The following is a 22,263-nucleotide window of genomic DNA, read 5'->3' as shown; positions in this document are numbered from 1 at the left end:
GAAGGAGAATAGGTTGGCTGAAAGGGGAAGAGCGATAAATGTGATAAGGCCAAGGGGTGTGTACAGGTGGCTGTGGCGGGGGCCCTCCCAGAACGGTCCAGGAGGACCCCAGGGACCAGGGCAGTGGAGTCACTCCGGGGAGGAAACCTGGGGTGGGCTGAAGAGTCGGGAGGAGTTGACCGGGAGCCAGAGAGGTAGAGGAGTCCCGAGTGCGGGCGGGGAGCATCAGTGTTTGCAGAGTGGTGGGGAAATCGTTAGATTTATTTAGATGTGCAAACAACCAGAAAGACCGGATTCGAGCTTAAGGGGCGCTCACGGTTCCTCCTTACCAAGGCTTTGATTGCTTGCTTAGGAAGCAGCTCCTAGCCAACACCTTTTAAAAAATCCAACTCCATGTTTTATTTTGAAAGATCTGCCCCCAACCTCATATTACAAGGCGAGTGTTCATCATTGTGTACTTCTTGGTGATTTGCTCCTTAACGCAGTAAATCACCTTTCTGAGGGGTGGGGTGGGGGAGGTCATGTTAAACTTTGTTTAATGGTGTAAGGATAAAAGGATTTAACTACCTAGTTAAAATAATTTTAGCAGCAGCACTATTAAAAAGATAATACTCATAAATAGCTTAACACAGGTCTTCGAAAGTTTTTTTGCCTTCTTTGTTTTTTCTTCCCTCAAAAGGGTACTCTAGCAGACTCCATATTAAATTTTTAAAACTCGGCCACAAGAGTCCTGAGCGTTTTATTTTTTTGGGCATCACCAGAGAAAGTTTGCGGCAAAGCCTCCAAAGATCTTAACGGGGAAACACCAAGGAGAGAAAGAGAGGGTCTTTGTTAATAGAATACAGTACCTGGAAAGTAGAAAAGTTGAATGAGTCTCAATTAGAGATGAGAACGAAAATATTACAAAAAGATTGTTAGCACCCAAAGTAACTGACTTCAGAAAAAGCTTATGCGGGTTTTGGTGGTGGGGGGTGGGTAGGGGGCATGAGTTGTGTGTAAGGCAGAGGGCTAGGAGGGGAAAGGAATAGGAAGATGGGTTGAACAGGGATGCTGGTAAACGTCAGGCTGGAAATCATCCGCCAGGGAACTAATTTTTCCGAAGGCGATTAAAGCCAGAAGCCAAGGGGAGTAGAGTGGCTAGAAGCCCCGCAGCCAATCAGAAAGCCCGCCAAGGACCGGTTGGACGTGGCCGGTCGTCTCAGGTCGCTGCGGGCTGGCAGTGGCTTTCGCTGGGTGTTGGGACAAGCTCGGCCTCGGGAAACGGATGACGATGAAAACTTTGGGCGAGAAGCAGAGTGCCCTTACGCCCCGTAAACACACTGGTGAACCTACATGAAAGTTATCGGTGGGGTGCAATGTTGGAGGCTTTTTCCGAGCCTGGGCCACTTGGAGTCCTACCAGGGGGCCCTTGGCCTGAGAAACCAGTTTGGACTGAAATGTACACGCTCCCATCCCCCGCTGTCCACGTTGAGAGGGTTCCCCTATGGTATCCAGGCAAAGGGCCGGCACTCGGGTAATACAGTCGCGGGACTTGGTCCCAAACTGCCTGTCAGGTCCGGGTTCAGTGGCTACAGGATGCTTCTGTGTCTCCACAGGGCTCGGCGAGGCGTGGGGCCACTCAAGTCGGACCAGCCCCCTGGACAACGTTGGCCGAGAACTGGGCTCCCATCTGCTCCAGGTACAGGTGCAGGTCTTCCGGCAGCACATAAGCTTTGAGGGTCTGAGTGCCTGGCCCTGAGTTGAGCTTTTAGTTTCTCAGAAAACAAAAACAAAAACAAAAACAAACAAACAACCCCCCCCCCCAAAACAGGCATCCGGACTGCACGTGGCCCTCTCAGAGCCCAATAGCTGCTGCAAAGTAAAATTTTAGCTTTTGCAGATGATGCCTCAAGAGGCTGAGAGGGAGGCAAGGTGACAAGTGAGAAGTTGGGTTTGGAATGTAGCCCAACGAGGCCCCTAACCAAGGGAGGCGGCACCATTTGTCTCCATTGGGCTGAGGGAACTGGAACACCCCAGATCAGGCAGAAGAGGCAAGTCTACAGAACCATCCCAAATGAAGGATTTCCAAAGGAAATAACAGGAATCTGGTAAAAAGACCTGTCAGTGCTTTAAGCCCACGTCTTTCCGATTCAGCTACATCTGCAACTGGTTCTGTGTCCCTGTAGTGCCCAGGCTCCCTCTTCTCTTCCTATTGCCTTTCACTGCAAGCCAGCCCAGGCTGTGTGCAGGACCTTGCTTAAGCACATACACACCCCCAGATAATGAGTTTAACCAATGCTAGGCTCCCATTACCTTGTGGTTTGTAGTGCTCACAGTTTTAACTTGCTCTTTGCCTACTTAAGTCACAGAACAAATATTTTAAATTGCAAAACCCCGGTGGCATTTTTAGATTTTGCACTTGTCCCAACCCTGCAACATCATCATCATTATTATTATTCAAGCCCACTGGGAGCTACTCTCCTGGAAGCCTTGAACCTAAGCAGCATTTGGGGAATCTAAGCAAGTTTTCCCTGTGGGCTGGCATGAGTGGCATCTCTTGACAGGAGCTCCTTTTCCTACCACTACCCTATACCTTTCTCCTTCCAAGACACCAAGAAGATTTTAGTTTCGTGGGACAAAGGAAGGGGTTGGGCAAGCATTCTCTCACTGACCTGGCCTTCACACCTTTGAATTTATCTAGAAAGGCACTTAACTCTAAGACATCTTCTATCAGATTTCCCTGTGTCCTTCCCCCAATATTTTCATATTCCCAACTAATTTTCCTCAGAAACATAAACAAGAAAACAAAATCCAAACTGTCCCTGACACTTTCTAGCTCTTGCCAATTTATTTCCTCTTCTTCACGCCACATTTCTGGCAGGACTGACTTACATTCCCAGTTTCAATGGCCCACCCTCTCCCCATTCACTCCCACATCCGTGCAGTCTGGCATCTCTCCCACCCATCATGCTCTTCACTGGCTTCACCACATTTTGATAGCAAGAATTAGATGCTCATCTCTTATCCTAATGAAGCTCACTCATTCTGCAAATTTAGGAGGGGCAACTGCATGCCAGATGGAAAGCGCTGCTCTCGTGGAGTTTGCATTCTAAGGAGAGCAGCTTTACAAGCCCACACTGGTACAGTGTGTAGTTTACCAGGTGATATAGGTGCCGTGCAGAAAAATGAGGAGAGGAAGAAAGAGTAGTGCCTTTTAAAATAAGAGATGGTTGGAGAGGGCCGCACTGAGAAGGTGACATTTGGACTAAGACTTGAAGGAGGTGACACTGATAATTTAACATTCTCTCCTTCCCTCAGTTTCTAAAATAACTCTATTTCCCAGATTCTTCTCTCTCTCTGCCTGCTCCCTTTTGATTTCCCCACCACTGGTTGGCCTGCAAATGCTGTAATTTCCCCTAGGTTTCAGCTCTGTTTCTCCTGTCACAGCTTCAAGGCCACCCAGGTAATCTCACCCAACACCAGCCTCTCAACTCCTTTCTCCACATGAAACCAACTGGTTTCTCTAGTCTAGACTCTCCTTCTGAGCTCCAGATTTTTGTTTCCTACTGCAAACTGGACACATCTAAATGGAAAGCTGCATACACTTGAAGTTTAGCATCTCCAAAACAAGGAGGCATTATCTCCCTCCCCCAGAATTCTACTCATACAAAATCACACTAAATCTTGGTTAATGATGTCACCTTCTGCTTAGTGCCTTCACTGAAACACTGAAGTAAACCTCTCTCTGCTACCAATGAAGTCCATATCCAGAACCATCTTTGAATTAGATTCTCCCCTTTCTATATTCCCCTTGTGACTACCCCATTTCAGGCTTGACCATCTCTGCTGCAGCTGCCTTCTCTGATCTCCTCTTCCCCTCCCCTTCCTCCTCAGATCACTGTCTGCATTCTGCAAAACAAAATAAAATTAAACAAATGCCACATCTAAGCATGCTATTCTCCTGCTTAGAAACCTCTGTTAGAACTCTAGTGCTTACAGAGCAACTCCAGGTTTCTCAAATTGACATTTCAAGCTCCAAAATCTATTGCAGGTGTAGCTCCTCTGCAGTCTCTAGTACACCAAATTCATCACCTCAGAATAAACTAGATTGGTCCTATCCCCAGACCCAGCAGACTTGGCCACTTCATTCCTTCTGCCTAGAATGCTCTTTCTCTCTTCTCCAGTCCAAGCTTCCTGTTCAAGGTTCTGCTCAAACATCAGCTCCTCTAAGGCCTGATTGTCCCCCAGGCCTCCGGTCACTTAGGCTCTGGGCCCCCTGCCTATTCAGCACTACCTGTTCAGCTATGTGGTCACTATATCTGTCTTCAGGCCAGTTGTTCCTGTTGGACTTCCTGCTCCTTGAAAGCAGGGTCTGACTCGTCTTGTCTCTGCCTGGACTGAGGCCTTGTTCACAGAGATAGAGACAGTGAAAGTCTTAAGACTTTCCTTCATGGAGAGCCTGTCAGTTTGATATATCAATGTAAACTTACACACACATACACACTATGGCAATACTCTATGGACTTACTCCTTGTAAAGCCTCTTATCTCCTAAACGCCCCCCGTCCTGGACTCTTTCCAGAGTCACTGGCCAGCTTTCTTCTGTCTACAAACTTTTGACTGCCAGCCCTTCCAATATTGACCGACCAATGCCTACTGCACTGCTATTCCCAAACCCTGCTATTACTCCTTCCATTATAGAACACATAGGCTGTGATTCTTCCCCCTAGAACTGTGTGTGTGTGTGTGTGTGTGTGTGTGTGTGTGTGTGTGAGAGAGAGAGAGAGAGAGAGAGAGAGAGAGAGAGAGAGAGAGAGAGAGAGACAGTGTGTGTGTGTTTTATGGATGTATTTTCCTTGTTTGTTTCAGTGGATCCTGAGTCTTACAGGGCACTAGCCTTGTCCACCAATTACTCTGGATCTTTCCCACTGGGCTGCATGCCCCAGATGTTTACAAATTTAGAATGAACAGAAGGGCTCATGTGGCTAGTTTTCTATGCCCTGTTTCCTGCCAAACCTGCTCCACTCCATCTCTCTACACTTTTGGCTGAAAGTCACTAACTTCTGTCCTCCTGCTCCCATTTCTCCAGATGGCCCAGAGGGCTCTCTATTCTCTCTATTTGTGCCTCCCCAGACCCTGGATGGCTTCATCTTCGTGGTAGCCCCAGATGGGAAGATCATGTACATCTCAGAGACAGCCTCAGTCCACTTGGGTCTTTCTCAGGTAGGTGAGTGGTTCACATATCCCACCTGCAGTGTTTACAGCCAGAGCTGGAAGCAGGGGTAGGGGGCTGGGTTGGGGGCTGGGTGTGCTTCTCTAAACCCGGAGCTGGACATCTCACAGCTAGCAGGAAGACTCTTAAATAGTTCTGGGTCTCTCCATTTCTCCACTTCCCTTCTCCTTTACCTTCAACCCTAGGCCCAAACAATGGCTACTTTTTTGAGTCCCTACGGCAAGCCAGACAACATGAGAGGACGTTACGTACTTATTTCATGATGTCTTTATCAGAACTTTGCCAGGGAGCTGCTGCTGCTGTTGCTACTACTACTATTACTACTATTATTATTATCATCATTATTACTGCTATTTTTATTATTATATAGACAAGGAAGCGGAATCTTAGATAGGCTGCAATAGGTAGCAAGAAGCAGAGCTGGCATCGGAACTCAGGGCCAATTCCAGAATTCTGGCTGCTGTCCTCATGGTCCTGCAGATCCCCTGGCCTAATCTTTCAGTCCCTTCACCGGGCATTCCACCGCCACGGCGGCGGCGACATCCTCCTCTTTACAGGTAGAGCTGACCGGAAACAGCATTTATGAATACATTCACCCGGCAGACCACGACGAGATGACGGCGGTGCTCACCGCCCATCAACCCTACCACTCTCACTTCGTGCAGGGTAAGGTAGACACATGCCTGCGACGCTCAGGCCCATCGCAGTCCGCTTGTGGTTTTTCCCCAATTACTCGTGGCAGAGACGCGTGCTGTCCCACGCCGCCGGTATCACACGTCCTGAGCTTCCCTTCGTTCCTCTCTCCCAGAGTATGAGATCGAGCGCTCCTTCTTCCTGAGGATGAAGTGCGTCTTGGCCAAGCGTAACGCCGGCCTCACCTGTGGCGGCTACAAGGTGCGTAGCTGGAAGATCCGCTCCGGGTGGAGTCAGAGGAGGCGGGAAGCGAGGCGCGTGCGGCGTGGGAGGAATGTCCCTACCTCTGGGACTACCCGCAAGGGCACCCCCAGCTTGCGTCGAGGAGCCGCAGGCCAGGACTCTCCACGAGGGCCACGGAACTTTATGAACAGCTGGGGACTATGCTTAAAGACAAAGTCTGACTGGGTCCCAATACTGGGTGGCCGAGGGGGCTATGAACTTGTGACCCGTAGAGATGGGCCTTAAGGGTCCGTAAGGCCTCTGAAGGGGCGAGTAACTTTGGTGAATCCCTAAGAGTTTATGCATAGCGTTACATAAGAGGTTAGAAACCAGAGCTTTAGTTCGAAGCTATGGGTCTCACGTTGAATGTCCTTGAACGTCATTAGCAGGTTTCAGGGACCTACTTCGCTATTCGGATGCGTTAGGGTTGGTGGGGCCAGGCCTCTGCATTTTGTACGCGCTCCCAGGTGAGTTCAGTGTGGCTGCGCAGTCACTTTCTTAAGACACCTTAGAGCACCAGTAACTTTGGATTCCTTAGTGCATGGGCGTGGTCAGCACAGCTTTGGGGCTAAGCAGAGTTTCAACATGTTTCAACCCCTTCTCCACCTTTTGGGGGCTCTTCCTACCTGTGGCTGAGTCTCCCTCCCTCTCCCTCTGCCTCAGGTCATCCACTGCAGCGGCTACTTGAAGATCCGCCAGTACAGCCTGGACATGTCCCCCTTCGACGGCTGCTACCAAAACGTGGGCCTGGTGGCCGTGGGCCACTCGCTGCCTCCCAGCGCCGTCACGGAGATCAAGCTACACAGCAATATGTTTATGTTCCGCGCCAGCCTGGACATGAAGCTCATCTTTCTGGACTCCAGGTGGGTGGGCAGGGCCGGAAAGGGCCTCTCCTAGCCTGAGGGCGGCCCTGCTTAGTGACTGAGAGCTTTCCGTCTATCCTATGAGCCCATTTTGCAGATGAGGGGACTGAACCGGCCCTGGAAAGTGAGGGCGGACAGCTAGGTGTCAGACGGCTGTCGAGGGTGTGTGGGGAGGGCATCCCTGCACCCCCGCCTGCATTCATCCTGCAGGGATTGCTCTCCTCAGGGTGGCGGAGCTGACGGGGTACGAACCTCAGGACCTGATTGAGAAGACTCTGTACCACCATGTGCACGGCTGCGACACCTTCCACCTGCGCTGCGCGCACCATTTGCGTAAGGCGCCACCCTGCTCCGTACCCTGGCAACCTTGGCGCATCCCCTGGTTAGGGGGTGGGGGAGCCACGATGTAAATCCCTCGCAAGAGGACAGGTGGGAGCCCAGGGAGCCGGGTGGTGGTGGTGTGTGAGGCCTCCTGAGGGAGTTCTCCGACACTGGGCCCACCTAAATTCTCTAACATCCGCGGGCCGCTAATATAGGCGGAAAAAGCATTTCTGGGCGAAATACGTCCCCTGCCCCCGGCGAAGGTATATTACTCTCCTATTGGTATTTTTTCACATCTGTGAACCACACTAAAGATGAACAAAAACCAAGGCTGGTGCTCACTTGCGTTGACTCGCCTGGCTTTTGATACAGCTTTGCTTTGAGCGTAATCTCCCGGGCAGGGATCATGAGCGCCGGAGCTCAGCTGCCCAGAGCCTTACTTCAGTAGTTAGAAAAGCGAATCTGGAGGAAACCTCCAAACTCTAAGTGTTCCTCCCTTTGCTAATGGTGAAGACATCTGGCCACCCCTGTATCATCCCTAGAAGGGTGACCGGAGGGCTCGATGCAATACAACGGGACAATCAGTTCCTTTGGGAATTTGCCTGTGGTCTCTCTCTCTCCTGCCTGGTGCAGTTATTAGGGCCCACAGGGAGCCCTCAATTCTTACCACCAGGGATTGCATTTGGGACCAGTCCCGGGCAGACTGGTTCACCACCATCTGCCTCCTGTCTCTCCGTCAGTGCTGGTGAAGGGACAGGTGACCACCAAGTACTACAGGTTCCTGGCGAAACACGGCGGCTGGGTATGGGTGCAGAGCTACGCGACCATCGTGCACAACAGTCGCTCCTCCAGGCCACACTGTATCGTCAGCGTCAACTATGTCCTCACGTGAGTGCAAGACTGAGACCCCTTCACCCACCCCAGGCGACCCTGCTCTCTGCGAGAGTGCGGGTGGCGGCACGGCCGGGTTAGACAAGGCTCGGGCCACGGGGAATGCCATTTTGACCCTCGAGTGCTGGCTGTGCCAAGAGGAGGCGGATCGAACACTTTCATCTTTTTGAAGAGGTTTTCTTCGTTATATTCTAGAGAAAGATTTAGGAGTTTTTCCATCACAGTCCATATTTGCTTTCTTTCTTTTTCTCTCTTAACCTTTTAAGTGAACTCTGCATTAAATAAAACTTAATGCGGCAGAAAGAAAGAGAGAGAGAGGAAAGGATCTAACGTACGGAGGCATTTATGGTTAACTAACAGGACATCTGTTTCATTTTTTCAAATCTGGGGTTTGAAGTTCTTAATTTTAACCAGAGTCTCCAATCAAAGTTAAGAGTTCTGAGAGAGTGGCTTCCCCCCTGAACCACAAAGGGGGCTTAAGTGACCAGGAGGATCTGACTTTAACTCGTAGAAAGCTAAGGGACCCAAGAGAACGCTGCAAGTCTTGGCCGGCGCCCAGGCCCCGCGCGGGGCGTAATTGCTTCACTGAGTGAGGAGCGGAGCTCTGGGTGCCACCTGCGGGCGCGAATGACAGGGAAGCTGCAGAGGCCTGCATTTGAGCCTTATTCTTTCTAGAAACGATAATCGTTTCTGGTTGCCAGTGTGGCCCTGCAGGCTCATCACGTGGCCTGGTGTGCGGCTGGTGAAGAAAGCGTGTTCTGTACAATGTCTGTGAAAGTTGAATTGCTTAGGGTTGAAGCCTTTATGAAGAACTCTTTTGTGTGTGCTGTTGCGCTCTCCCCACCCTTTTTTTGGTAGAGGTTGAAATTCTTGTGATTTTAGGGGATCTCATGGGTTGTTTACTTTGGAAGCTGGAAGTGTTGACACACCAGGCACTTAGTAGAATGCTATTTAGACATTAGGAAATTGGTGAAGGGGTGCTATTTGGAATCAGACTATACTATAGGTGATAAGGACTAGATTCATTTCACGTTGTTTTAAATTGCCAAATTAAAAATATAGTAGTTGGAAATATTATGCTTGGCAGTAAGAGTATTTATTCTGTGTCTTGTTTAATAAAAAAATTTAATTCAATAGACTTAGAAAATGAATTTGGCTTAGATGAGGATTCAACATTCAAGAATAGTAGCTGGCAATTAAGAATAATCTTTTAATTTTTTTATCTTAGTAAACAGTGTTAATATTATATAATTCTTGTAATATGAAGAAGGCTGTGTATTTTAATACAAAACAAAATTCACCAACATTTTGGGTTTCATGAAACAAAACTATCAATTTCATGAATACAGTTCTTCATATTATTAAAATAAATGCAAGAGAGAATGGCAAAGCATAATATATAAAATAGGCCCCTCTGTGAAACAGTAGTATTAAAGGGTGAAAAATTATGTCTGCTTACCATGGAAAGGAAACGGACATTCTTTAAGGAGGTGCTTTGTATGTCTGAGACATCACAAGCATTACACATACACTCTGTTCTCTGGTGGGTGCCTGTGGTTAGTAATCATTTTTTATCAAACAGCAGGGTATATAGTCACACAGACCCATATAAATGATCCAAATGCAAGTTAGACCTCCCAATGGGTAAACTTAATTTATGTTTGGAGTCATTTTGAAATATTCTGTTTTGTTTTCCAGTAGATAAGTGTACATTTTTTCTTCTGTTGATTCTGTCATTCCTGACTTTACGTACTCCTTCAGACCTGTATAATTAGATGATCAACTTTACATCAAATTTAAAAATATGTAATGAGGATAAATACGTGATTAATAGAAGGAAAAAGAGCATGGTGCACATTGTTAAAACATTTTATACCTCTGAATGAAAATGGAAATAAACACACAGAAGCATATATACACAGCACACAAGATGAAAAGCTGAAATTGATTACCCTTTTATGAGTCTCAGCTTCAATTTCTTGTAGAAAAATTCTTAGGACAATTTTTATAGCTGCAAATGTGGAAATTGCTTTAGATGAAATGTCATCAAGTGGCTCAGTGTGTGTTGACAGAATTTTCATAATGAACAGGTTGCAGTTTGTTTGATGTGCGTATCACACATCTGGCTGGAAGTTACTAATTTACATTGTCTTAGCAAATTAAATAGATGGCTATTGATTCTCCATGGTTGTAGTGAACCACCACATACATTTGTTTTTTAGGGCTACTTCCCTATGAAGCCTGAGAATGACAAGTGAATTCTTTCTAAATACACCACCTCAAACAAAGTACTTAAAACCACAAGCTCCCAAATAGTTTGACATGCCAGATGTTTTTCAAATTTAAACGTTTCAATAGCATACATTCTAAAGGGATTTTCATGTCATGAAAGTAGAGGTTTTTAAATAAGCCTTGGTCAAATGAGGTTGTGATGTTTTGGTGGAGGCAACATTCATAAGCTCATTGATTTTCTAATTTCCTGATTTATAGCTGAAGTTAAAATATGCCTAGAAAATAAGTTATTATTATCTAACAAAAGCAACAATGAATTATTTAGCAACCTTGTTTTAATAAGCAGTTGCAGCAGGGCATATAGGAAAACTGGATGATTTTAGATGCAGGTGGTATACGCCTTGATGCTTTTTACTGACTTTTGTGTGCCCACCATATGTTCTGAAAATCTGGAGAGGAGAGTGAGAAGATACTATGAGTAAACTCTGAAAATTCCCTTAGTTTTTCTGGGTCTCCGAGGTTCAGTGAAGCTTCTATAGCTCTTCATTAAACCCTTGCTCCAAAACAAAAGAAAACAAAACAAAACACTGATCAGTTCATAATTTTCTGCAAGACACACATACCCTGTTAGCTTTACACATTTAAAAAAGATTTTTCTTATAAGTTATGAGTATCCTCAGGCTTTGAAATAAGTGTTAAGTATGACAGGCCTTGCTCTCTGGTTATTTTCAAGAGGGTAGGTGAATGGAACTAGTGTCTAGTAACAGAAATGTCGGGGAAAGTCCAGAATATATGGAGTATACTGTGTAAAGACCTACGTGAGTTTTCTTGAATTCATATTTTCTTGAGTTTAATTAGTATTATTAATTATTCATAGCCAGTTCAGATGGAAAGCTTTAGTTTTTAATGTAAAGAAAATTGAAAATATAGAACACCTAATAAACTATGAAAAACAATTTCTAAGAAAATTAAGAGTCTTGGTTCTATTTATGTTTTCAGACTACATGTATTTTTAAAATAAGAAATATTCTGTCACTTTTAAAGATAACCCACTAGAGTATAAAATTCCTATTTAAAAATATTTTAAAACATAAACTTTGCAAATATAAAAGTTAAAAGAGAAGTAAATGAATATCCATATTCACATCATCTACATCCAACAACTGTTAATATTTTCCTATATTTGCTTTATATCTCTCTCTACCTATATGTGTGCCTATTTTTAATGTGTATTTTTTTCCTGCTAAATCACTTCAAAGTAAGCTACAGATATCATGGTGCTTCATCCTTGAATAGCATTTTCCTGCGTAGCCACTGTATCATTTATGATGACACATTTAAAATGTTAAAAATTATTGTGTGTAGAGCTTGCAAAAATATAGTTGAGAGCTAGTTTACTGGTGCCGTTAAAAACAATCTGCCACTAATGTTCGTCAAGTACTCATTGGTGTATGATCTCAATTAGGCTGATGGATAGATGATATTTTGTGAGGAGACTTTCGTAGGATAGAAAGTTCTAAATGATACTGTATTTTAAACTAGCTTTCTAATAAGACTTGCAAGCTAATACAATTCTGATATTATGTCTGGAAAGTAAAAGAGAGAGAATAGATTTAGTGAGTAATTTGGAAATTTTGGAATCAGACAGATTTAACATCTCAACTTCTTTTTCTTAGCAAAGACAGCTTCTCTGCTTATTTATTTTCTAAGTTTAGGATGGAACATTGCTTTCCTAGAAAATCTCACATGGTATTTTAGAGTGATTCACTGAACATATATGAGGAAGTAGTTTTCTGTGTTAAAACTTCTATTTCTATGTTACTAAAAGCAGAACAAATAGAGACAATTTATATTGGTAGTGTATGTAACATTTGCTGTCTACTAAATACCCCTTTTGAATTTATAGAAAAGTTAGGCCAAATACCAAAGGTGACATACAGTACTTCCTTCATGTCAATGAAAAAAAAAGGGGGCTCTATATTGTAATATTGTAATTACTGCAGATCCTATACTTTTTGTTGTTGTTTGCATATGGTATGTTAACCACAACAACTTACCATTATGAGAACCACTGTAGTTCTTAGAATTAAAAAGGATTTAAAATGTTAACATATTCTGTCAATATAAAACCCGACATATTCTTGCCATACAGCAGCAAACATTAAAATATGTTCATATTGCTTTCCTCTTTTAGGTACATTATTTGTGCTGGGTTAATTTGGGTTTTCAAATTTTTTAAAATTACTCATTTAAAGACCAGTGATATATTATTATTATTACTAGGAGTTTTTAGAGAATGCTTTAAAAAAACTTGACCAATAACATATATAGTTATTGAGTACAATTTATTTTCCTGGTTAGCAATATCACTTTTGTATTACAAAAATATAAATACAAACAATATAAAATGAAACACCTTTTCACTTAGCAAGCTTCAGAAAATATAAGATAATTTACTCTCTGGAGCATTTGTATAGACTTAATCTTTTGATCTTCCAAAATAATAATCATGCACTAATGTATACCCGTAAATTAGATTTGATCCTTAATTGTGTTTAATCTTTACTAAGATAATATTGAACATCAGAGTCACAGTTGTTCTTTTCAGATGATCTTTCATGTAACTTAATGATTATAAAAACAAATTGAAGACATTTGTATTAATACTAATTTTATAACTACCAAAACACTTAGTTAAAAGGAAGAGCTGGGAGATTTAGTCTCTTTTGAAATACATAATACCAGTTAAATACTCACTTAAATAATCTTATTCTTCATACACTTTTTCCTTATTTTTGTATTTTATCAAAAGGATCTGTATTTGGTTTTGAATTCATCTTTCATGAACTTACAGACTTTGTATTTTTTTAAACAAATGCTGAATTCATATCTGTTTCAAAGTGCTGTCACTTTGGTTACCTGACTTGCTTCTTTGATGGCTCTGCACAGTGGTTGGGTCAGAGATTGCTTTTTGTATTTTTAGATGTGGAAACTGAGGCTCAGATATGCTGACTAAGTAGTGAAGCCAGAATTAAAAGCTGGTGTGTCACTCCTACTGCATCCTGCTGTTCTCTGTGTATAGGGGTGGAAGTGGAAGGTGGTTGTAGGAAAGATGTCTGAGAGACAGGGATGGATTTGAATGAGTGAGGCCTGTAGTGTCCAGCCCACAAAACTTCAAGATAGGCTTTGATCTGAACTAATGATGGAAGATTAAGAAGCTGCCTCTTTGTGGTTGCTTCACAAGGGTGCGCAGATATTGACATTTTCCTAGCTAAAATTTAGCTGTTCTATCTTCTCAATGACATTCAATTAAGAATGTCTCATTTTTTCCCCATAAGTTTCACTAAGGACATTTTCATTTTGTAAGAAGAAAATGTAGCCTGCAAACATTTTAGTTTTTTACTGAATTGCTTGGTCCTAGATTATACAAGTAGATTATTGCTATTACTAATTATTCTATTTCTGCAACCAGATTTAACATTTTATGTTTTTGCTAAACAAAAGAGTTAACCCAAATGTCAGTAGATTTGCAAACCAAGTCAGATGTGATGCAAATTGCCTGCTGTGGCAGGGGTGTATTTCTTACATGGTGTGTGTGTGTGTACATCCCCATGAGGATGGGATGAGAGGAAGGAATTGACCCTTTTCTGCCTTTGAGAGAGAATGGAGGGGATATATGGCAGCAGGGGAGGCCCCCTGGGGGTTCTATTCAGAGGCCTGGGATAGAGAACTTCCTAGTATTCTTGGGTCTGCTGTGCCATCCTCTGGCCCCTTGGCACTGCCACTATCCAACTACTTCTCCCTCCCCAGGCCTCTCTGGCCTCCACTCCTTCCTCTGTTGTTGCTCTGACCTGAAGGACACTGATTCATAGGAGTTTCCCTTTAGTTCCTGGGTAGAGGCCACTTGGTGTGCACTGAATGACCAGCCTGTCTACTTTCCTCTGGCTTTCTCTTAGTCTGGCTGTTGGGAAAAAAGGGTTTTGATCTTTGACTCACATTGTAGAAAAATACGGATCACTGCCTCATATGAAGGCAGGCACCCATACATGTTATTGTGAATGGATGGAGAAATTCAAGGGAGGCTTTACTTGAACTCCAGAAAAACATGTTTTTGTCTCCTGACTTAGTCTACTCACATGGGAAACACTGTTATGTTTGATACAAGATGTGTGTGTGGTGGGGGGTGGGGTGGATTATACATATCTTCATAATTTAGTAAAAGGCTGCCACTGCCCTCACCTTAACCAATACTTCCTTCTCTGTTCTTGGCTTATGATGTCTTTCCAGATGAGCAGGTGGTCATAGAAAATTCACTGGAGCTGAAATGCTAGTGTCTATAATTAAGCCTTCATGCAAAAAAGGATTGGTTGGAGTTTAGATGAAATTTGGAATTCCTGAGTACCTGTCAATAGAGGAATTTAGCATTCTGGCTTGCCTGAGGGAGTAAACTCCCCGACTCCATCTCCCTTTCTCCTGCCCTTGGCATTGCAAGGACAGGGAGCTGGCGGGGAAGAGGGCTCCTCCTTGGTGATCATGGAACTGAAAGGAGAAGTTACTTTGTAGGGCATTGACAATGTTGGGGGTCTGGCTGAGCCTGGGCCATCTCCAGAAAGTGGTATTGCAGTAGGATTGTGATTTTGTCTTTATAAAGACCCACAGTATCATTTTCCAAGCAATCTGTGAAACAAAGGCATGGGCTTTAGTGCCAGATGGGCCTGGGTTAGAATGAAGACTCCGCTACATAATAGCTGTGAGGCCTTGAGCAGATCACTCTACCCCTTTGACCCTCTGTTGCCCCATATGTGAAATGGGGACATTCATACCCACCTTTTGGGGATTTATGGAGGATTAAATGAGATAATATATAGAGAGAATATAGCACAGTAATCTGACAGAAAGCAGGTGCCTAGAATTTCTTAGCTGTTTTTATTAGCTCTTGCCAATTATGTAATGTCAACTAAAATACTTTGAAAGAGAATTAATTGTTTTCTCCTTAACTTGACTTTCTGTATCCTCAAATCCATAAATTTGGGTGTTTGTTTTCTCTTCCCTCCCCGATCCCTTAACACACAAACCTCCAAGTTTTGTGCTCTTTGTGTGTGGTGATTTCTGCAGTTTGGTTAGGCTCACCCTGTTTTTCACTGTAGTCTTGATACTCTAAGGGGAGTAGAGATTTCTATGTGGAGGGAGAAAACACAGCATTTATTGAGCACTTTCTTTGTGCTAGAGAGTGTGGAAGGTGTTTTACATAGGTTAGTTTCTTGGGGAAAAAGAGATCATAAGAAACTAACCAAATATCTAGGGTAATTTAGTTGGAATCAGTGTTTTGTCAACTTTACCAATAGTTATAATTTAATGTGCATAAAACACCAAACACTGACATTTCTGATGGTGTTCAGTGGAGCCTTTTGTATATTCCTCATTGTTCTACATGGACTGAGTGTGGCTGTATACCAGTGTTTCACAGAGTATAGCAGGTTGCAATGATTAATTGCGTGATTACATGAAGTAGGAATCTTAGCATTTGTCAAGCAGTTGACAATTTAGTTGGTGAAATAGAAGAGTTCCATCGAAATCTTTGAGAAGTTCAGATTAGCTCAGTTTGCAATGTTATAGTATACTTGCACCATTTGCTAAGGACACAGAATACAAAGGAGCTCAAAGTGACAGTGGAGCTATCAGGGAAAGGATGGAATTTTAAGGGTTGGAAGCAGAAGTAGGGTGTTTTGAGATGGGTCAATGACCTATATACATTTGTCATGTTGTTCTTTTCCCAGTAAGCACTCCTTGTAACACCGTTAGTATCACTCTTCAAATTAGGTTCAAACAGTGATGGTCTCACTGCTCTTGTTTAAGCTAGGTTTTCTCTCTTTCTTTACATTCTTCACCTTGAACTTCATTGTTGAAACTGAGCATGTTTCTTTTTTTTTAAATTTCAATAGTTTTTGGGGTACAGGTGGTTTTTGGTTACATGGATAAATTCCTTAGTGGTGATTTATGAAATTCTAGTGCACCTATCACCCAAGCAGGGTACACTGTAGCCAATATGTAGTCTTATTCCTCACCCCACACAACCTTTCCCCTGGAAGCCCCAAAGTCCATTATACCATTCTTATGCCTTTGGGTCTTCATAGCTTAGCTCTTATCTATAAGTGAGAACATATGATATTTGGTTTTCCATTCCTGAGTTACTTCACTTAGAACAGTGGCCTCCAGTTCCAACCAAGTTGCTGCAAAAGACATTATTTCGTTCCTCTTTATGACTGAGTGATATTCCACAGTATATATATACCACATTTTCTTTATCCATTCATTGATTGATGGGCACTTAGATTGGCTCCATATCTTTGCAACTGCAAATTGGGCTGCTATAAACATGCATGTGCATGTGTCTTTTTCATATAATGACTTATTTTCCTTTGGGTAGATACCCAGTAGTGGGATTGCTGGATCAAATGGTAGTTCTACTGTTAGTTCCTTAAGGAATTCCCATACTGTTTTCTATAGTGATTGTACTAATTTACACTTCTATCAGTAGTGTGAAAGTGTTCCCTTTTTACCACATTTACACCCATATCTATTGCTTTTTGATTTTTAAATTATGGCCATCCTTGCAGGTGTAAGGTGGTATCTCACTGGGGTTTTAGTTGCATTTCCCTGATGATTAGTAATGTTGAGCATTTCTTCATATGTTTGTTGGCTGTTTGTATATCTTCTTTTGAGAAATGTCTATTTATGTCCTTTGCCTACTTTTTGATGGTATTATTTGTTTTTTCTTGTTGATTTATTGGAGATCCTTGTAGATTTTGAATACTCGTTCTTTGTCAGATGCACAGTTTGCAAATATTTTCTTCCAATCTGTGTGTTGTGTGTTTATTCTGCTGATTGTTTCTTTTGCAATGCAGAAGCTTTTTTTTAATCAGGTCCCATTTATTTATTTTCATTTTTGTTGCATTTGCTTTTGGGGTCATAGCCATGAATTGTTTGCCTAAATCCATGTTCAGAGGAGTTTTTCCAATGTTATCTTCTAGAATTTAAAATTTCATGTCTTAAATTTAAGTCTTTGATCCATCTTGAGTTGATTTTTGTACAAGGTGAGAGATGGGGATCCCGAACTGAGCATGTTTCATCAGGACTGGAAACTATTTTCTCTATATCCTCAAACCCACAAATTAAGGTGTTTATTTTCTCTCCCTTCCCCAGTCCCACAACACACAAACCTCCAAGCTTTGTGCTCTTTGTATGTGGTGATTTCTGCAGTTTGGTCAGGCTCACTCTATTTTTCACTGTTGTCATTGATACTCTAAAGGGAGCAGAGATTTCCATGCAGAGGGAGAAACGTCAGCATTTATGGAGCACCTTCTTCTTGCCAGGGAGGCACAGTCTCTTGCCTTTCCCAAATTGGTACTGATATATAATTAACAAGTTCACCCAGCTTTAGTAATAAATATGTTTTTTTCTTTTTAGCATCTAGACATACAACACCATTTAAAAATTTTTTTTTTGGATATCAATATTCTGAATGTAAATCTTATTGAAATGAATACACTGTGCTGCCGTATGTATGATGGGTATATTTTAAAAATTATTTTCTGAAAGAAAATATGAGGTATATATTAGGATGACAAACACCAGCAGATTGGAGAAAAGAGAGGTTCAAAGTCCCTATACAGCTGGTTCCAGATTTGCAGGGTCAGAGAGTCTCATTTGATATTATAATCCTGTTGTTATTAGAATATGATGCAGTCTAAACCTTAGGCTTCTTAGTTGGATGTTTCAAACTCTGAAAAACATAGGAATGCATTACAAGGTATTTGAAAAATATGTTATCAAATGAGGTATCATAATATTTTATCCTGTGACATGACATATTAGTTAAGAAGTTGGGCTCTAGAATGTAGAGTCTATTGTCCGTTCCCTAGCACTGCCACTCATTAGCCCAGTGACTATGGACAAATTGCTTAACTACACTATCTCTCTATTTTTAAAAAATCTGTAAAATGGGCCGAGTGTGGTGGCTCATGCCTGTAATCCCAGCACTTTGGGAGGCTGAGGTAGGTGGATCACGAAGTCAGGAGATCGAGACCATCCTGGCCAACATGGTGAAACCCCGTCGTTACTAAAATACAAAAAATTAACCGGGTGTGGTGGTGCGGGCTGTAGTCCTAGCTACTTGGGGGGCTGAGGCAGGGGAATCGCTTGAACCTGGGAGGCAGAGGCTGCAGTGAGCCAAGATCGCGCCACTGCACTCCAGCCTGGTGACAGAGCAAGAGGCCATCTCAAAAAAAAAAAAAAATACCAAAAACAAAAACAAAAACAAAATACAAAAAACGACAACAACAAAAACCTGTAAGATGCGGGTAATAATGGGTTCTACCTCATAGAGTCAATTGGAACATTTAATGAGATCATGTGTAAGGTTGGTGGCCCTGTGCCCAACACAAAGTAACACTGAGTACATGTGAATTATTACAGTGGTTATTTTAGTGAAATTGAATAAAATAATTTTTGTCTTGCCAATGAACACAAAATAAATGTGTGTGAGTCTTTGGACCAATGGAGGGAAAGCATGAGTCTTAGGAAGCAGATGGTGGCCCAAGAACAAGAAATCAGCAATTATCTTGATGCATCTGGAAAGATCCTCCTTCAATTGGTTAGGACTAGTGGCCTTTAAGCATTCATAAAAGGCTTATTGAACACCTACTATGTGCCAAGCACTGTGCACAGTTCAGAGGACATCAAAATGAGTAAGACAGTGTCTGCAGGAAAAAGAAATAAGCATATGTCCAAGATGTATCCTAGCCTGATTTCCCTGTGGGCTTGCTGGTAACTGAGATGCCTTTATGGAGGAAAGTACGTCCACTCACAATTAGAAGGAAGAGGGCCTAAAGCACCTTGGCACTGTTTGGGTCACTCCTGAAAAATGAGCTCACAGGTGTGGTTAGACTGCTTTCTGGCTAGATAGTAGGAAGGGAGGAGAGACAGTGGGAGGAGTTGGGCACCTTGGGAAGGGTGTGTGTGTGTGTGTGTGTGTGTGTGTGTGTGTGTGTGTGTGTGTGTGTGTGATGTGTATGGTAAGGGAGTTCATGACTGGCAGCAAGGTAACTGGCTACAGATTAAGGAGTTCAACTTTAACTCTCTCAAGGACGTTGCCCAGGGTGGGCCCTGTTTATCTCATTGCCTCAGGGAGAGGGAGCAGTTGTGTTGATTTTTGTCCTGTTGGAATGATGTTTTGTCCTGCTGCAGATGGGATTTTTCAAAATTTTGGGGGCTGAGTTCTGATAGGATTATGAATCTCAGTGAATTTTTAAATTAAAGAATCATTCTAGATTCAAAATAGTCTTTGCAGATGTATTACATTTTGAAATATGTTGTCAATTATTTTGGATGTTTATAATTTTTTTGCTTCTTTTTTCTTTTATAAGAGGTAATTCTCAGGTATTGTTCCTCTGTCTGGGAGAGACTGGGAGGTGGTTGTTAGCTCTAAGCTGAAAGAGGCGTGGCATGTTGTTTTGTTCATTGCATGTTAGGAAGGCTGAGGAGTAAGACAGACTCACATCTGAAGGGCGGCTGCTTTGTGTGAGAGGTCAGAGAAGCTAAGTGACTCAGCCAATACAACATAGCTAGTGAGTGGTCCAGCGAGCATACCAACCCAGGGTCTGGACTCCAGCATCCACCTGCTTTCCTCTTTGGCATGCTTTCTTTAAGTGGATAATGCTGTTTTAGGGTGAACCATATGAAATTGTCACTTCTATACATTAAAACAGTTCAATATTGGCAATTTCATATGATTCCACCTAATACTTACATAGTCATTTATGACATTTTGCCAATATTTTGCATGGTCTATGGACAGTTTACTCTCTTTTTTAATATGGGGTCTCCACAAAGTGACTCAGTTTCTTCAGAGTTTGGGTATACCTGGGACCTGCTCAATTGCCAGTCGATATCCTGAGCCCATCTCTTCACTAATTTTAGCATCAACAGTCATGATGTTTTCACAAAACAACAATCAACGTGTCACCCACAGAAAATTATTTTATTTAGAACATTTAATATTTTACGAGGATTCAAATGGGAGCTGCTGTCTTTACTAGAAGAATATTTTTTCTTTGATTGATTGCTAAATGGATAGGGCCTGTGAATGGATCCTTCCCCCACCCCCGCTCCAGGGATTTCTTGTTCAAACAGAATTTGTTGTATCCGCATGAGTAAAGCCGTGCTAATATGGGCTGACGGATAGATTGTAGAAATAGCCTCATTATATTGAACTGGATATCATAATGGTACCCATTAAGGTGGGATTCTCTCTGTGTTTGTGCTTTTAAACCCAAGTCCCTTGCCACTTTTTACATCTCTCCAAGAATAGCAACATTCTCTGGTAAAATGCAATCTTAGAATGTGCTGTCTCTCACCTCTTCCTACTGAAAACCATTAACAAAGGTAGAATCCCTGGTTCTGAGCATTCTTACAGGTTTGCGGCTGCTCTTCAGCCATTCATTTTACTCTCGTGCTTGTGATGACTATAACGTGTTCTTGTGACTGAACCAGGAGCTTCACTTGTTTCAGTACCTCCCATTAATTGATATTGGTGTCTAAACAAGTGACAGGCAAAGAGCTGCTTGTTATCAGATCAAGCCAAATGCAACACAGAGTTTTTCATTTTAATTTTGATAGGCCGTTAAGAGACTAATAGTGTTGGAAGGCACAGCATTTATATTCACTGTTGAAATCTTACCACAGTCCTGGCGTAGTGAAGTATTTGTTGTGTTGGATTTGGGTAATGGACCCTTGCAGGGTTACAGCTGCGGAATGCTAGAAGAATGAAGCCCACAAAGGGGAGGGCAGAATGGGTGTCAATTTCATTCCTCCGATTAGAGCAGTTAAAGAAATAGCAACGTGCAGGATAGCATTTTATTGTGAAGGCTAATTGAAAACCAGGAAGAAAATATTTACAGACGTTACATGGCACTTTACAGAATAATCTCTTTTCTATTTGTGTCTCTTCTTGGTTGACTCAATAGGACCTTCATTACAAACAAATTTCTATCATTAGAATCAGCTTAATCTCTGTTGTTGTAATTAAGGTAACGGTAAGAAATGTTTTAGAGTGTAGTCGTCTCTATGACAAGCTGGGGATGGTTCATGCATTCACTCAGCAAATATTTCCCTAGTGCCTACTGTGTGCCAGGCCCTGGTAGGGCTACAGTGTGGCTGAAAGAGACAAAGTCCCTACCCTCATGAAATGTAAGTTTTTAAATATATATGTATATATAAAAAATATACATTATATGTGTGTGTGTGTGTGTGTGTGTGTGTGTGGGCGGGCGGGGGGGTCTTAATCTGTTGCCCAGGCTGCAGTGCAGTGGCAAGATCATGGTTCACTGCACCTCGACCTCCCAGGCTCAAAAGATCCTCCCACAGCCTCAGCCTCCGGAGTAGCTGGGATGGCATGCATGTGCCACCACACCTGGCTAATTTGAGTATAAATTTTAATATACTTATAAAGTACTTACAAAGAAATAAAAAAGTCATATAATATCAGAAAGTGATAGGAGAAAAATTAAGCGGACAAAGAGGTAGGGATGGTCAGAAAGGTTTCTCTAAAGATTCATAAATGAAGGAAGGGAGCCAGCCACGTGGAGTCCTACAGGGAGACTATTCCCGACAGAGGGAAGTGAATGCAAAGGCCCTGAGGTGGAAACCTGCTTGGCATGTTGAGGAACAGAGAAGGTCACTGTGGTGGCCATTGAGTAAGGGAGGGGGAAGAATGGAAGGAGATGATGCTAGAAGAATAGGCAGGGCCAGATCGCCTTGGATCTTGAAGGTT

At 42.7% G+C, this 22,263-nt stretch overlaps 1 protein-coding gene across 1 annotated transcript in view; it reads left to right on the top strand.

The window, feature by feature from the left end:
• SIM1 (SIM bHLH transcription factor 1) overlaps window positions 1–22,263 on the top strand; it is a 79,231-nt gene that overhangs the window by 9,788 nt on the left and 47,180 nt on the right. Inside the window, exons 3-9 of the mRNA XM_063707792.1 lie at window positions 1,596–1,678; window positions 5,112–5,205; window positions 5,773–5,877; window positions 6,020–6,105; window positions 6,790–6,989; window positions 7,216–7,322; window positions 8,051–8,198. Of these exons, the coding sequence (XP_063563862.1) occupies window positions 1,596–1,678; window positions 5,112–5,205; window positions 5,773–5,877; window positions 6,020–6,105; window positions 6,790–6,989; window positions 7,216–7,322; window positions 8,051–8,198 (823 nt within the window). The remainder of the gene's footprint in view (window positions 1–1,595; window positions 1,679–5,111; window positions 5,206–5,772; window positions 5,878–6,019; window positions 6,106–6,789; window positions 6,990–7,215; window positions 7,323–8,050; window positions 8,199–22,263) is intronic.

Source organism: Gorilla gorilla, chromosome 5 (assembly GCF_029281585.2).
Source record: "Gorilla gorilla gorilla isolate KB3781 chromosome 5, NHGRI_mGorGor1-v2.1_pri, whole genome shotgun sequence".
NCBI lineage: Eukaryota > Metazoa > Chordata > Mammalia > Primates > Hominidae > Gorilla > Gorilla gorilla.
The sequence above is the reverse complement of the archived record's forward strand: the minus strand, read 5'-3'. Positions and strand labels throughout refer to the sequence as shown.